The sequence below is a fragment of the Aythya ferina genome (assembly GCF_964211825.1).
Source record: "Aythya ferina genome assembly, chromosome: 2".
In the NCBI taxonomy this organism is placed as follows: Eukaryota; Metazoa; Chordata; class Aves; order Anseriformes; family Anatidae; genus Aythya; species Aythya ferina.
In genome coordinates this window covers 61284484-61301380 of record NC_140297.1, presented here as the reverse complement: position 1 = coordinate 61301380, position 16897 = coordinate 61284484, and the positions used below count along the sequence as shown (strand labels likewise).

The 16897-nt window shown below is 41.1% G+C and overlaps 1 protein-coding gene across 13 annotated transcripts in view; it reads left to right on the top strand.

Moving 5' to 3' along the window:
* PDE1C (phosphodiesterase 1C) overlaps positions 1-16897 on the top strand; it is a 369737-nt gene that overhangs the window by 153713 nt on the left and 199127 nt on the right. Inside the window, exons 1-2 of one of the 13 annotated variants that reach the window (XM_084509306.1) lie at positions 13761-13925; positions 14429-14531. The exons of 6 other annotated variants lie outside the window; for them this stretch is intronic. In XM_084509306.1, the coding sequence (XP_084365432.1) occupies positions 14431-14531 (101 nt within the window). In that variant the 5' untranslated portion in view covers positions 13761-13925; positions 14429-14430. Of the gene's footprint in view, positions 1-13760; positions 13926-13973; positions 14125-14154; positions 14532-16897 lie in introns of those variants that run through there. 6 more of the 13 variants (XM_084509315.1, XM_084509313.1, XM_084509317.1 and 3 more) reach the window with 6 other exon arrangements.

Below are 16897 nucleotides of genomic sequence, written 5' to 3'. Positions count from 1 at the left end.
GAATTGCTCAGACTCTTTTGCTACATCCATTTCAGGACATATTATAATGGAGTATGTGGCTATAATAAATTCAGAGATGGTGAAAAGAGGGAATTTCTTCTTTCTGGCCAAATGTGAACAAAAAAAAATACATATAGGAGCCTTTGGATATCTATAAATCAGTGCCATGAAAGAGTCACTAGAAAGGTAGAGCTTTGAAATGACTGGCAACTGACACTAAATGGGTATCTGAACCAGTTCATGGGTTTGCAATACATTCATTGTGCTTTGAGCAGATTAAGGCAATTTAATTGTGAATTAAGGTTTTAAATACTGCAGAGAATTTGTTCAGCACTTATGTATAGACTGAGATTTCATGCAGCATGAAATTAGGCTGTGTTCAGTTGCTGCCAAGTTCCATGGGGAGGTTATTAATACTTAGTGTTTTACAGTAGATGCTCTACAGACACCCAAATCTAAGCACTGTTTATCTGTGTTTTTTTTTTTTTTTTTTTGTTTTTTTTTTTTTTGTTTTGTTTTGTTTTTTTTTTTTTTTTTTGTTTTTTGTTTTTTTTTTTTTTTTTTAAAGCAGGATATTTATCACTTATTAAAATACAACATTTGCACCATCCATGTGTAATATGTTCCCAATACCCTATTCAGAAACACATTTAACTAAATACATATATCAACAAGATGACCATTTGTGCAAAATATGGGAAAACTATACTTCTTTATACAGATGGAAACAGAAGTGCATAATGGTAGAGGGAACAATAATGAAAATGGGATGTTTCATGAAAAAGAAATGTAATTTCAAACTTTCCTCCTTACTGCTATCATATAATGTGTGTCTGAGTGTATGTGTGGAAATAAAAGTAAATCATTGTTGTAAGTCTATTTCAGACCTTGTACTTTTATAGACCTTAGCTGCTCTGGTTGTGAAGCTGAGAAATTTAATATGAAAAGATATGAATATCACGGAAAAGTCCACGGGGAAATTTAAGACCTCTGTGTGCAGTGTAGGGTCTGCATGGTGCAGTATAAAATTGGATATAATCACATAGCTGAATTTTTCTCAAATTGTTGTCAGGTGATGGAGTTGCTTATGGCTGTCTGTGCACTCTTTAAACTGGCTTTTTAAACTTTTAATCCTTGCCTGTTTTACTTTAACATTCTCATATCTAGTCTCATGCTTGTGCTCACTCACAGGTGCATACACATAATTTTAACTTCTGTGCAGATGATCACAACTGATGTATAGAAAAATGAAAATTTGAGACTGGATAAACATCTAAAGCCATGTGAATCCAAAAGCAATAATAATCCTTTTAGGAAATGCTCAGGACTGAGTTATTACAGTGGCAGATGCTCCATACATATATATCAAATATTTACTGAAGAGTGAACTGATTGCTGCTGAGCATATATTTTATAAATCAAGATAGCAGGTGAGAAGGAAAGGCATTAAGGCATGAATGAAGCTAGCAGATACTTCTTCGATCTGCTCAAGTCTTTTTAGGATCCAGTTTGATGGATTTATGATGCTGTATTGTATTTATCTGAAGGAAAGGCGTATAACCTACTACTCTGGCACAGACTGATCTGTTCCTAAAGGACAATTGCATAAAAGCTTCTTGATTTCAAACTGATTTAATTGTAGTCTTCTTTATTATTAAAATGCCTCTCCGAGGCAATTATTTTATGCTGTGGCATGTAAAATACACTGTTTAAATATCTCTTCAGTGTGACCTAGATAGAAAATTTCACAATCCACATTTGGAAAGTTCCAAAATCATATTTTATTGGAGACATAGAGGTTGTATTTGAGGACCCTTCAAAACATAGCTCACCATTTTTTCCCTCTGTTCCATTTTGCCCGTTCCTGTTTCCTTGAAGACAGAATTCTGTGAGCATGTGAAAGTACATCCATCTGCATATACTGGGCCAATGTCATGAATCCAAAGCTGAGATGCTTGGAGAGGACGTTTGTGATTGCCAGAAGTTTTTGTGTAGGATTTGGCTGAAAGGTTTCTACACATTTTCCATTGCTTTAGAGATGTGGGTGGACAGTGACACAGACACTGCAGGTGAGCAAAAAAGATCGAGCCCAGGCCTGTAAAGTAAGGAGTCTGAGCGGTACCTTTCATCAAATCAAAACTTTACCAACCACTTCTGAGAAGGAGATGAGTGGTGGTGGTTCTCTTAGGGATGGTTTGCTCCCTCATCCTTCCTAGGCACCAGTCAAATGCCATACATGGGAACTGTTAGGGCAGTCGTTTCACCAGCCTCCTGTAATATTGCTGTCTATCAGTACGTCCATTTATTCTTAAATCCATCACTAGTGGCCAACATTGCGGTGCTGTGCAGTGGAAATGGAAAAACAGATGAGTGTGACCAAGATGTTGCTGAATTCTGATCAGTGGATCTAATTTAAATGAGAATTGAAGGAATTAACTTAAATGAGGGTTAAATCTTCTAGTGCAGAATTTATCTTGACAGAATTTTAGCTATTGATAACTTTTGGTGTCACCAATGAAACGCGGTAAGGCAGTGGTGAACATTACAGCTAAAATGTTGCTTGTAAACTTTTTGATTTTCTAGTATGGCTTTGGAAAGTCAATTTGAAAAACAGTCCTTGTAGACACAGGAGGAACATTGTGATTTTTAGCTAAAATACTGCACACCTTAAAACATGCATTGAAGGTCTAGCGATGTAAGGATTTGATCTTCAGGTCAGTAGGTTTCTTTTCGGAATGTGGACTGTAACATTAGAAGGGTGGTTAACGAAATGCAAAAGAGAGACTGTAAATCTCGAACTAACAAAAAAGGTTATTATTTTTTTTCCCCTCAGTGAATTGTAATTTGCAGTGTTCAGGGTTTCGTTAGTATTCATGTTCTTTGCAATATCTATGTTAGCTGGTCTGTTTTGAAGGTACTTTTCTTTATAACATGATGATGAAAACAAGGAGCAGCAGTACCAATCTGTGCGTAATCTCCCTGAATATGTGCAGACAATCAAATCTATTGGCAGATCCTTCCTGAAAGGGTACATGACTGTGAAACCTTCTGGAGAAAGGAGCAACCATCCTGTCTTTTTCCTGCAGTCAAGGATAATTTAGTTTCACAGCAAATAGAGAGAGGGTATGAATTGCCTTTAAACTTTCTGCCCATTGTGTCCTGAGGTGTTGACACCAGTTAACTGCCTGGGAATGTGGGCCACCTCGAACCTCCTTTGCGTCAAACTATCCTTCAATATTGCTTCCTTGCTATAGCATACCTCTTCATTCGAGCACTCTGTGGAGGCTATTTGTCTGCAGAGCTACATCCGTATATAGAAGTTATTAACTTGCTACTGATATTTTTCTTTAAATCTTTTTTTTTTTTTTAAATGTATATATATATAAATATTATTTGCTTTAAGCATATTAAGGATCAATCATGGCAGTAGCTTCAGAGGAGGGAGAACATTTCAGTGCAGTGAGGTGCCTAAACCTACCTGCAGGCTGACAAAACTCTAAACCTTATTTTTCTCATGGGAAAAAGGTGTTTTGAGTTTAGAGGGTAGGCCTTCTCTGTTTCTGGTGGGAGACACCTTAGGAGCAGGGAGGGAACCCCAAAGCCCTTAAGCTGTTCAAGGGAGCACAGCTGCTGAAGTCAAGGAAAGAATAGTGCATGAAGAACACCTTTAACAACTTTGGAGCATCCTGTGCTGTGAAATAAAGAGCTGTTTGTACTGAATAACAATATACTCATTTCTTCTCTCTCCTTCCAGCAGGGAAGGCCCCATTACCTTTCCTCCACTTGTGACAGCGGGTTGTCCTAGGTGGTTGTCCTTTCTTGTGGGTGTCAGCCCAAGACCTCTCTGCATGGAGGTAGGAACGAGTATCTGCAGGGCACAGGACTCCACATGTGTCACTGGGTCTAGCCTCCTGTGTTTTGTATAACCTCTTGGGTAAACTGGGGAACCTTCAGATAAGCGTGGTGGGTGTTTTTCATTCTTGCTGCTCCAGTTAGGAGGCCTTTCCAGAGGCTCAGTGCTCTGGTGGATAGAAATCTTACAGCTTCTAAGTTGTATTCAGGGCCAGTTTATCCCCCCCCCCCCCCCCCCCCTTCCCTTCCCCCCAATATTTACCTCTGGTAATTACAGAGAGCAGTTGCAATCCTGTTCTGCTTTCCTTGTGTTTTGTTACAGCAGCTGCTGTCTTAGGGTTTGCATCAGCAAACAAGGAGGAAAGAGAGTCCTGTGAGGGATAACTTACCCCACATGCCCGTCTTGCTTTGAATCATGTCGTGTTGCTCACACTGCTATTGTCTGTTGTCCACTTTTTCTCCAAAACACCAAATGTGAGCTCCTTGTAAACTCCCAGTATGTTAGATCTACTATTTTTGCATGATCACAGGGAATTGATTCAAGAAAAGAGAAACCAGTTAATCAGCCATGATCCAAGGTGATAAATAGATGTTGCTTTTCATTCCACTTCCCTTTTCTTTAATTAATCTTTCGTTCCCTCTGAGTTGTAATGCCTGGCACATTACCGAGATCAGGCTAACGAGCTTCTACTTTGTGAATCACTTCAGCTAAAAGTCCCTATAGATGGTAGAACTGTGCTACCAGGCAGATATTTCTCTGATGATTTTCCAGGTTCCTTGGACTCAAAGCGGTATGGTTTTGAATTTTACTTCCCCGTGGCTGGGTGAACTTACCCACTCTCACCAGCCACTTTTGGCTTGCGCCCATATCCAAAGTATGTTATATATGGAAAGATAAGGCAAATATTATTTGAATTTGGGGGCCTCTGGGTGGAAAGGGATCTACATAAGGTTCCAAAGCTAACATTTGTCACTTGGGCTGCAGTCTGCCAGAGTTGCTGAGTTGAATAATTCTGACTTGGCTATTCCCCTCTGCTGGCAAAAGCCAGTGGAGCAATCAGAGTTGGCTATCTACCTCCCCACAGAAACAGCAGATGAGGAAAAGGGAAGGAATAGCACTTGGGCTTCCTGTCATCAAAAAGCAACTGCGAATCTTCCCTTTTTACAGCAACTTGGTGTATTTTAATCCAGAAACCAAAAAAAGGGCAAAAGGGGAGGTCTGGCTTATAAATGACTTCCACACTCTGTTAAACCTGCAAAATTTGATGGTATATACACAGATATTCTATGACAATCGTAGATTCCTTTCCTAACTCCAAAAAGGATAGTATATGGTAGACAATAATTTCTATCTTCACTCTTTGTAATTTGTATATATTGAATAGCACAGGGGGCAGCATTGGCCTATGTAATAAAATATACTGTGTGTATGAGACAGGGACAAGCAAAAAACCTTCCCTTTCTACCTCTCAAACATATAAGCAGTGGTTAAAAACCCAAACAAGCACAAACGCAAAACCTTTGAGACTAAGTTGTTCTTATTTTGAATAAACTTCAATATTTACTCAGTCTCTTTGCATCTGAAGATCTGTGAAGGATAATGTGGAGCAGGAAACTGAAAGAAAGTTGTTTAGAGGCTTCAGACCAAAAATGGTCTACTTTGACTTCATTGAATGTTTGGTGCTGAAAAAGGAAAAGACTAGAAAGCCAGCCCTTGCTTAATCCCCTAATCAGGTATTTCTTTTAAGTAATTAATTGCTGGGACTACTACTCACATCTCACCTGCTTTTGCCAAGACTTTCCATAGCGGAGTTTTCAAGCTCTTCTCATTATGTTTTGCAAAGCATTTTACAAAGCTGCTTTTTCCCTCAGCCATCTCTCTCTCATGCCTCCTTCCTAACATGTCAGGTGTAGCAATGCAGGTTTTAAGACCTTCTGGTGCCATGGAGGTCATTAAAGAAAAACAGACTTTTAAAAATACCCTTCAGGAGTGACAGTGCTTTTGTCAAAGTTGCAGTGTTCTGAGTGCAATACGGATTTTTATGGAGCTCATGCAATGACGTGGTTTAAGTCACAACTTAAAGTGTCATCAGCATGGAAATTTTCTTGTTTTGGTAAGCTTCACAAGTTAAAGAAGGTTTCTGCAAGTTTCTGAAAATCTGTCTTCACAGAATCTGAGCAACCTTGGATCAAAAAGGACAGATCACAAAAGAGGTTTGCAGTTGTTTTAGTGGAAATATTAGTCAATTGTATGTGACAGAAAAATTCTTGCCAGTCACCAGAGCTTTTAATCAAATCTGTCTGCCAGCTCGATTCACTTGATTAAAGACATTTAAATGAACAGCAACTGCATTTTTTTTGTGCTGATGATTTTACTGTCACTTTTGCAATCTTTATATATATATTCTTACTTGAAATGCTTTAATTTGCCCTCCCCTAAATATCCTGGTTGAAATTCTCTATAGCGTGCCTAGTCCTGGTGGCAGTTCAAGACTGAACATGTTATCAGGATGCAGAAAATGCAGCAGCAGTCTTAGTATATTCAGTTAGTTCACTGTTTCTGAAACTTTTGGAAAGTGCAGCATTCCCTCAGTCAGCTGTGTCTGCATTCCTTCCGGACAGAGAAGCTAGCACTATCTGTAATTACTGGATGTAGCAGAAATAATTCCCCTGCCCTGAGGGAGCTGGGTGATCGCTTGTAATTAATGGCAGTTAGCAGTCCCTTAGATTGCTATTGCTGGGCTAGCTTTGACACTTGCAGCCTTGTCTTCCAACCCTCACCTATGCTGGTGTTCCTGGCTGCACCGCTATGGCATGAATTTGTTTCCATCAAGCCCTAAAATCTAGTCCTAGGCAGGAAAATAAGAGACCAAATTTCACTTCCAAACTATAGTTTGGGTACTACTTGGTCTAGTTTAATAAAACCAGATGTAAAATTGGAACAAAACGAATGTACCTCATTTATATCAGTGTAACATGGATGTTGCTCGTTCACACTGGTATAATACACAGTTAAATTCTGACTCTTCAGAGTAGATTTGTTAGACTCAGGACACTATAATGTCCTTGAATAAATGCAACAGAGGCACGTATGCTGTGCTGACAGTTTGCTGCTATCAAAATACAAAAATTTAGGTGAATATTAATGCTTCTCCAGCAAACAAAAGCTGAATCAGTTACCAGTAATTGTTCACTACCATCTATTTTGTAGTGCAGTATGACAAAGCTAATTATGCTATTAGATGAATTGTCTCATTTATTTGCTTTCTGAGTCTTGTGATTTATTTATATGTTTCTATTATTAACTCTTCATATACTTAGCGCAGTGGTTACTTTTCTCAGAGTTAAACCTTCTGAAGTTATGGTTTGTTTGGGACAGCACTGGAATTCTTTTTTTTTTCTTTTTTTTTCTTTTCTTTTTTTTTAAAGATAAATAAAAACATCAACATCCAAGCAACATCAACATCTAAGCATTTGTAAGGTCTTTTTTGTGCTGAAATATGAAGAATAAGTAAGATAAATGCAATTCAGTAATACAATGGATCCCCTCTCCCTCCTAAGCTCTCAAACAAACTAAAAAATTGTTCTTAACTGAAAGTAATCAAGAAACTTTTTTATTGTTGGGATAAAGACTGAACAAAATTTAGCAGGCTCATTTTGGCATTAGCAGCATTAGCAGAAATGTCAATGTTTTACAAACTGTTTGGATATAGTATTAGCATAATATTTTGGAATATGGCACTGGCAGACTCATCACAGCATTTGCCATAACTGAAGTTCAGAATCCAGACTAAGATATGCAATATTGAAAACAAAACAAATACTTTGCTCAAATACTTTGCTGTAATTTTGGTTGGAGGCATTAGGGGTAAGAGAATAAAATATATTCTGGATTATTTCTGTGTGGACAGACATATGAATACATTGTAGTAGTACTAATTATAGATCTTGTTATAACGCTTGAAGCTTGCATTCTGTCAAATCAGATTAATTGATGGGAGGAAACATGTATTCGCATAGGCAATATGTAGGAATAGAAACAGGCAATGTTTCAGCACACGTACAGTGCCCCATGCTACCCCTTTGGCACATGGTAGTTTATGCTGTTTTTGCTGGAGTCCAGCAAAGACTTCAGACATCTTTGCTGTCTGAAATTACTCTCCTGGTTTGCTCATACCCACCAAAGTGCTGTTTCCATCAAACAGGCTGCTGTCTTGGGAGCATTTTTGCATAAATTTCAGTGGCCTTCTAAATGTTTTAGCTCTGCACACTTAGCTCTGGTGAAGTCTGTGAAGAGGGTAATGAACTTTCACACTCTTTTTCTATTCTTTATTTAAAAAAGAAAGGAACTGTATGTGCCTTTAAGGAAAGGTGTTGTTGGGGAGTTTAATGCAAGGGCAAAGCCCAGATTACAGCAAGGTGGTGTGTCAAAGGAGGCTCTGAAATTTCTGCTTTGGACTCATGGTTTCATGTTTGAAATATCTGTTACACCTTCCTGAGAAAGGCAGTCCTGCTCCTGCATGCCCAAGGAATTTTGTCTGTTTTGTAGTGATGTCTCCCTTTGTAGAGGCATAATGTGGGCACTACTCCCCTCAGCTGCCTTTTTAACACCTCTCTGCTGCATGTCAGCAGCATCATCCTGTATCGGTATTTCTACATAATAGTGCATTTAATCAGGAGGGAAAAATACCTGTAATTAAGATCCTTCCTGCACAGCGCTCAGTCAGAAGTCTTTTAGCATGAATGCAAGTGCAGTCCTGGACTGAGGATGAAGAAGCAAAGAAGGTGAAGTCCCCATTTGCCTAAATCTATGTGCTGTGATGAAGGAGAAAATGGGTGTAGGGCTTGTTTGTCTTGCCTAAGGCCTCCGCATTGCTCCTCATCCTTTTGCTGTCACTGAGAGAGCTGACCTGGTGCCATAGGATGGGAGCATGCAAAAGCTGTCTGTGGTGGGTGTCCCAGGTCCTCTCCCATGGGCTAGTGGAGGAGGGAAGGCAGTTGCCTCTCAGGTCAAGGAGGAGTCCTCTTCCCCTGGACCCCATCCCAGGTCATAGAGAAGCAGGGAGAAGTCCAGGGCTAGATCTTGTCTGAAGGCAGCAGTGGTGTCCCGAATCTCTCTTGCATCACTTGAGAGACAGCTTGGGGAAGTACATGGGTGCAGCAGAGTGGGTTAAAGCTTGTGCAGAGCTGTTCCAGCTGTAGGGACATGCAGTGCTGTATACGCAGCCCTATGTGTGTTCCCAGCATGACCTCTCCCCAGAGACTGTGCAATAGATGTCTTTGGCAAGGACATGGGGTTTTGCTCGGACCTGACCTCTCCTGTGCTTTAGAGATGTGGTTCGTCAGTCAGGAAGTGGCTTACTGTTGCATCTGTCAAATGGCAGTCATGATGGGCAAGCACTTTAAAGGGAGTAACCCAGATGGAGCAGTTTGTGCCTTGTGTACTGAACACATCGTGTGCATGGGACTTGTTGCCTGTGTGCAGTGACTGGAGCGAGAGCTGAAGCAGTTCTGTTTTCTCAGCCTAGAAACTTCATCCTTTTGGAAGCTACGCTTGCTCAATAGCTATCCATTTAAGGACAAGGCAAGTGAGATGATATGTATTCATGGTAGATATCTGCAGGACCAGTTCACAATATTTTACAGCTACAGCCATTGTCTTGATGTTTGCTCTCATGATATCATAAAATCAGCCTGACTGGCAGCAGCTTTTGTAAGCAAACAAGGAAATCCCAAACTTGAGCTCAAACATTGTGATATCAATACCCTGCATTTATATTTTGACCTGTGTTACTCACTCCCTCAGTACCTTAAAATCAAATGGGCGGAAAGAAAGACATTGTGTTTTGTGACTGCTGCGCTTGCCACTGAAAGGCAGAGACATGTGTAACACAATAGCTGTTCAGCGGTGGGCATCAGCATAAGGGGAAGTAGTACAGGAAATGAAGAATAATATTATATTCCAGAGACGCTGCTGGAGGAGTTTAAGCAGACAGCATGCCCCAGGCTAATGTTGGCATCTTTGCTCCTGTGGGAAAACTGCTGTGAGTGCTTGCAAAGTGAGCAGCAGCCACAGTTGTGGTTCTTTGTGTATCTTTCAACAGAGGTTCCTGGAGCAAACATATTGGGTTGCTCCTCATAGTGCTCGAGAGGAAAAAGGACTGTCTGGGGAATTTTGTGCTCTTATTCCCTATAACTTGAGAGACTGTTGCTAGACTTCGTTTTGTGTGTGGCCACATGTTGTCTTGAGGATTATGGGACCTTCTGAAGGGCACGGCTAGCTGGACAACATCCGGTGCTAAGCTCCTGTGGACACAGACAGAAGGTAGTATCCTCTTGCTGCTCCAGATGCTGGGAATTCCTTGCTGTCTCTAATCAATCACTGTTACCATGGGAGAAAATAAAAGACCTACTGTACTGTAAAATTTTGTTAAAGAACAGAGGGAAACTTTATTTTTAGGAAGTCCCAAATGACTTTTTTTCCCCTAGTTGTCTTCTGTACAAAGCAAATCCAAATGGAGGGGTAATGGAAATTGAAAGGGAGAGATTCTTGCTAACAGCTTGTTTTATTTTGTTACCAAAGTGGTGCTGTTGTGTGGGATCCCATCAGGGACCTCAGCACTAACTCAAGTGCTGCAGGAAGTCACCCTGTGTCTTCAGCAGCACTTTCTTCAGTGCCATCTCTGCCTGCATTGAGCAGATAAACTTGTGTCTTTGTCTCAACTTCCTACAGCTAACTGTCACAACTGTAAAAGCATTTGCCTTTGGCAGGAGTAGCATCCTCAGACACATTCCCGATTCCTTTGTGGCTGCCTTTAGTCTTTCCACTTGCTTCTATGAGCTATGACATTGGGGTCTCTCTTGCCAGTGCTCTTTCCTCTCCCAGTTTATGTTTTGCATATCACTGTTTCCTGCAAACACTGAAGGCCTATCTCTGTCCATAATTCCTATAAATATCACTGCTGTGACATCATATCAGTCCAGCCCTTAGTTTCCTCAGCAGTTGAGTGCAATGATGTGTTTGTCTACATTCTCCTGATTTGGCCCCTGTCTCAACTTCCCACTTTTATTTATTTTTACAGTTAGCTATCAGAATACACAGTCTCTATTCAGTGGCTTATGATCATCTCAAAGACTCTTGGAGGTCAAAATACAATGATACAAAATACCATGCATCATTCAAGGCTGGGAAAATACCTGTGTTCTCCTGTTTCACCTTTTTAACAGTATCTTATCAATATTTGCTTAGGTCTTCCAATCTGTGGAGGAATTGTGACCTAGCACAGAATCTCATCTTTCTCTGTTTTTTCTTCTCTGCACCTTGCTATCTTTATCCAATATCTATTCTGTGTATGTCTGCCTTCATAACTATGACATTGGTTCATAATTTTTCTAGTGTTTCTGCAGTGACTTTTCTTTAACTCCTAGCCTCATCCCTTTCTATTTGCTTTTAGCTATCAACTGAAAATGAAAGTTTTGGCTTTCCTTCACAACTTTTTCTCTTCTGTCATTATGTAGCTAATCTTTTTGGCACCACCTGGTGTTTTAAAGGTGTGGTTTGCATAGTAAATAATAACAAGATGAAGGTGAAAAGTACCTGTGTTCTGCTAATCCTGCCTGGCTGATTATTGCTGAGGAAAAGCATGAGTCATGGGCTAAATTATAACGTGGGTAAACTATGGACACAGGTTACACCACCATCAGATTGTTGTTGACACATTTTACTCATAAACTGGCGCTCATACGTTTACAGTTTAAAGGGAAAAGGTTATTTGAAAGGTGTATGGATTGTGGCATGTTGGCAATACAATGATGATTCCTGGCAACAAATGAAACGTCATGGAAAATATTCCTGTCTAAAGTGGGATGGAGAAAATACAATCTGTGCATCCAGCAGTAGAATTTAAACATGCATACAGGAAAGGATGAAGTATAAATGGGGACTTTTCATCCAGCCATTTTATGTAATTGTGATAGGCCCCACACACATCCATGGGGTTGAATATCTGCCTCTGGTTTTCATGTGGGGTTTAGGTTAAAATATCAGAAATGCTTAGAAGCTAAAACATGTGCCTTCTACACCAATATAGAAATTTCAGAATCTATGTGTTGATTGGAGCACTAAAAGCCACAAAGGGTTTTCTTAAATGTGATGGCTTATACATGGAGAACCAGGCCCAAGGTAGGTCTAATATCAAATGTATTTTGTGTACTCTTTGGCAAGATGATGTAGAAGTAGTGAAGGATGACAACGTATTGCTCTTACAGTGTTCTTTCCATCAAGCACTCAACTGTCCTTCCCACAGGTAGGTGGTAATGCTGTGCTGTTTTTCAGATGGAGGCACTGATCAGGAGTAGGGAAATGATTACCTGTGACCTATGAAACGTGGCAGAGCTTCTGTGTCTTACTGATGACACAGTAAGACTGGGTCAGCTTATTGAAAAGATCAGAAGTGCCACAAAATTGGTAAAACTCTAAGAATGTAAACTTTAATTCAGTATAGGCTGTTTTCTTTCAGTATAATAGAACTTTTTACAGAGCTATGTGTATGTAATGTCTAATCTTATTCTGTGTATGCAAAGTGTCTAATCTCACCAGAATTAAAATGAAAACTGACATTTTTTGTACTTTGGAAGAAAGGCTTAAAAAGGTGTAGTTTTACCTAAAAACTTAATTTATTTTTTTCCTGCTGACAACTGCCTTTTTCATTAATGGATGCTAGGATTTTAGTTTTCCTGTATAGGAAAATCACTCTGGAATATGCAGAAACAAGAGAGTGAATCAGTAAATTGTTGCACAACAGCAGCAACCCGAGCCCAGTTATATACCCTCTTGCACACAACAGATTTCAAAGCTGAAAGCCCTCAGACTTTTTGTGTGTGTATATATATGTGTGTGTGTCTGTGTGTACTCCCGTATTAGGAGAATCTCTGTACAGGCAGGCATAGTCTGTTGTTACTTTGCCCATCTGGATTTTGAGGTAGTCAAGTTACATTGCTAAGAACTGATTAAAGCCCTTTGAACAGGGGCTTGGTTGACTAGGCTAATTAACGCATCCTTCACATTTTCACAAGCTGCTCGAGTGTCAGCGTGTGGACTTGTACAACTGGCATTGGAAGTCATAGCCAGCCAACATATTTTCACGGGAGCATGTCTTCCCTTGCATTGCAAACTCCTCTGTTGCGGGTTCTGCTTCTCAAGAGGCAACTTCTACACTGTGTGACAAAATGTATAGTAATACTAGTATAATGTTTCGACAGTTATTTCCCCTCTGCTCTAGTGTCTTTGGCTGAAAACACCAAATCAATAACCTTAACTGAAGAGCGGCACACAGGGGATCTCAGCAGAGTTTGGGGGATGATTGATGGGGTCAGGGCAGTGAAGGACATCTCTGTCCTCCCATCTTAATCCTGTCCAGAGGAGGAATCCCACCAGTGTAAAGAGAAATACCCTGTATCTTGCTCCCTGCTCTGCCTGGGATCTGTATGGGGACACTGGAGGCGGGTATCCTCTTGCAGAACTGGGACAGTAGCTTCCCCCGAGCAGACCTCTGGAGTCTGAGCCATAGGACCTGCTGCAAGCCTCCTGCTTTATGAATTATGTATTGTCTTTTAATGTATTGTTTGTGGTTGTTGTTGAAAGGCACTGGTACAGCCGTTACTAATGTGTTGGCCTTGATCTCCCTTCAGCATGTGGACTTTCCCCATCCTGTTTTTTGGGACTTTGGACAATGCCGCTTTACCAATTTATTTATTTCAAAGCGAATTTCGTCCAAGTTGCAAACAAGAGGAGGTTGCCTGCAGTGAAGCAGATGGCTCTTTGCCAGGAGCGAGTCACTGACTTTCTGTAATTTACCCTTACATTTTTATTTATTTTTTTTTGCTTTTGGTTTTGTTGGGCTTTTAATCAGAGCCAGCCTTTCTCCAATAGCCCGTTCCCTCGCGCGTGCCTGCGTCTGTGTGTGTGTGTGTGAGAGGGAGAGGGAGGCAGAGCGAGAAGCCGTGCTTGGGCTATGCTGACAGACGACTTTTCCCTCAGTTGTCAGGTTTTGAGCCTGTCAGCAGCGCTGCTGGTAAGTGGAGGGGAAAAAACCATGCCAGGGCTTGAGGGGGGAGCGATGCTGACCTGGCGGGGAGCAGCCTGGAGGGACCGTGGGATGCCACTGGTGCAGCGGTACAGGCTCCCCAGCTGCCCGTGCAGACGGCTCAGTTGTCAGCAAGGGATTTTCCTCCCCTCCTCCCTTGCTAAAGATCCTTCAGCTGGTATTACTGGTTGGATTCTTGGCTTTTTTTTTTTTTTTTAATTGGGAAAAAAAAAATCTGCGTGGGTTTTGCAATCCAGAGCTGAGCCTCTAATCCTCTCGGTCCGCCAGAGGATGGTGGGGTGCTGGCGTGGCTGCCCCCCGTGTACACCTGAGTGCTCGTGGGCTGCTCACGCGGCCCTGCGCCTGGGGAGGGGGGAGAAGGGGCTGCCAAAAATGTTGGCTGCTCCTGGGCAGTGTTGTTAAAGGTAGAGCGTGCATGTGGGGGGCAGCGTCCGTCCTCGCCGAGCTTTAACCAAAGCGGTAACCTGCAGCTATGGAGTCACCCACTAAGGAAATCGAAGAATTTGAGAGCAACTCTCTAAAATACCTGCAGCCAGAGCAAATAGAGAAAATCTGGCTTCGTCTCCGAGGCTTGTAAGTAGTACTTTTTTTTTTTTTTCTTTTCTTTTTTTTTTTTTTTTCATATTCTTCTCCCATTTCCTCCCATTGTCAAAATTATTGTAGCACTTTCCTTTTCCTTTCTTGCTGGTGCCTTCAAAATCACTCGGGAGTTTCCACACCTGTTCTCCATAAATACAGCAACTTAATCTTAGCAAAAGATCCACTTTCTTCCTTAAATTAAACTGCTTGTTACATTGAACAAACATTATCCAGCAAGAATGTAGAAATGTCATTAATGAGGCATTGTAAGTTAGCAGTTACTGAGATGCTAATCACTTTAGTGGCTGCACTAGAAAAGTTTTGTTATAGCCTGAAGGGTACCTAATTGGGTCCTCTGTTTTTGATAATCCCACTGTTAGGTGCAACATACAGAAGAGACTTCTATTCTGCACATGTACACCATTTCTGGCACTGATATGGTTAATAAGGACAAAATAGGCAGAGAATGCACAATTGGAAAGCATTTCTAACAGTGCTTGTGATAGCTGCAGATTCATGTTCCACAGATCAGATTGTACTTATTACTTTATACATTTGTTTTAAGCCTGACTTGCCATGAAACAATGGGAAACTGACTCCTGAGTAGAAAAAAAAAGTACCTGAGCTTAAAGAAGAATTTGGGACTGCAGAAACATAGAAGTTTATAGACTGTAGATCATGTATAGCTTATTTAGAGTTAATGTCTGGCATCTTTTTTCAGAGTCTCGGTATGCAAAATGCTGTCTACCAGCAATAACAGCCACTATTGGATGAGTAGCGTTTATTTGCCCATCAGTTTTTGGCCAAACTGAAGAGGAACATTACCATATTAAGCTGCATCCCTCCCTGTGTTCAGAATTGTGTTTGTTTGTTCTGTTTTGTTTTGCTTTGGTTTGTTTTTTTCTTTAGCCTCGCATGTTAGAGTTATTAACATTTCAGCCCTCAGGGTTGGGGGGGGGGGGGAGGAGAGAGAGGGAACAAGGAGGCTAGGAAACAGCAAAACCAAGAAAACATAGGAAGAACAGGCTGAAAACAGAAAAGAAGGGGGTCCCAGTTAAACTTGAGTTGCTCTGGGTGTTAGTTTGTGTGAGCAGCAGCGGCATACATGTATTTTGTAAAGCATATCCAAAACTTCTGTAGGACTCCAAGCAGTCTAAAAGACAAACATGAATATGTATTTCTTTCAAGGCATCACTCCAGGAAGCCTGTTTTGTGAAGGAACTTAATCAAAGTAGATGACAGCTGTCTTGTAAGCCTTCCAAATAGAACAGCTACACAAAACAAACCCTCTTATTTTCAAGTCTGTGCCATGCTGTAGTATTAGGAGTCCCTGAATTTCTGTCTAATACAGAGTTTATCAGTGTGCTGATTTGGATCACACCTGAAGTTGTAGATAATTCTTCAGCAACATTGTAGTTCAGGGTCTGTCCTGCTGTTTGTACAAGCCAGTGGCTGCATATTATACATCAAACTCCAGGCTGTTCTACCTTTTGGAGATTTGGCAAAACTGTAAGACTTATTTGAGATATGCAATAACTAAACCTCAGGCTGTTTCTCAGTATAGCCCTCTGTGTTGGCACTGCGTGTGTGTAACAAATGTACTTTTTCTCTTGGAGTTTCAAGATTTCTTTGCTTAAAGAGTAGATAGATTTTCTGCAGAATTCATGCTCACAAGATGCAAACTAAAATGTGTTCTGCTCTAATTAAAGACTGTAGAATATTTTCCATCTCCAGTCATTATACATAGGCTTTTGGTGCATGCATACACACACAGACTGGTTGCAGGTTGAGGTTTGGCATCATATTTCATGACTTTTCTTATCCTTTTTATGCACATCTATTTGTGTAAGAAGAATGAGTAGATGTGCACAGCCATCTTAAGTACCTCTTAAATAAGGCACTTCCTTCTGGAGAGATCAAATACCACTCAAGAAGACATCTCTCCCCTGCCTCTGGTACTCTGACAGAAATATCATGTAGGAATTAGTCTCCAGGCACAGTGGTGCTGCCAGAGCAGTGTCAAACAGGCAGTCAGAGGCATCATGCCCGGCTGAAACTGCCCGGCGACCTGATGTCTGCAGCAGGCAGGTACCCAAAAGGTGATTTGATCCTGACTCCACTCCTTCAGTGAAATGGGCGGTGAGGATGTAAACAGTTCCAGGTGCTGCTCAGCGTTGGGTTTGACATCTCCTTGGTAGGACTTCACCTGCAGCAAGGCTGGTGCCTTCCTCCCTGTCTTCCCACCCGCCAGTGCCAGCTGGTGTGTTTGCTCACAGTGACTCAGAGGACAAACCACTCTCCTGTTTCATCACCTCTTTTCCAAGGGCTGGGGAGGGGGCTCTCTTGATTTGCACCCTGTT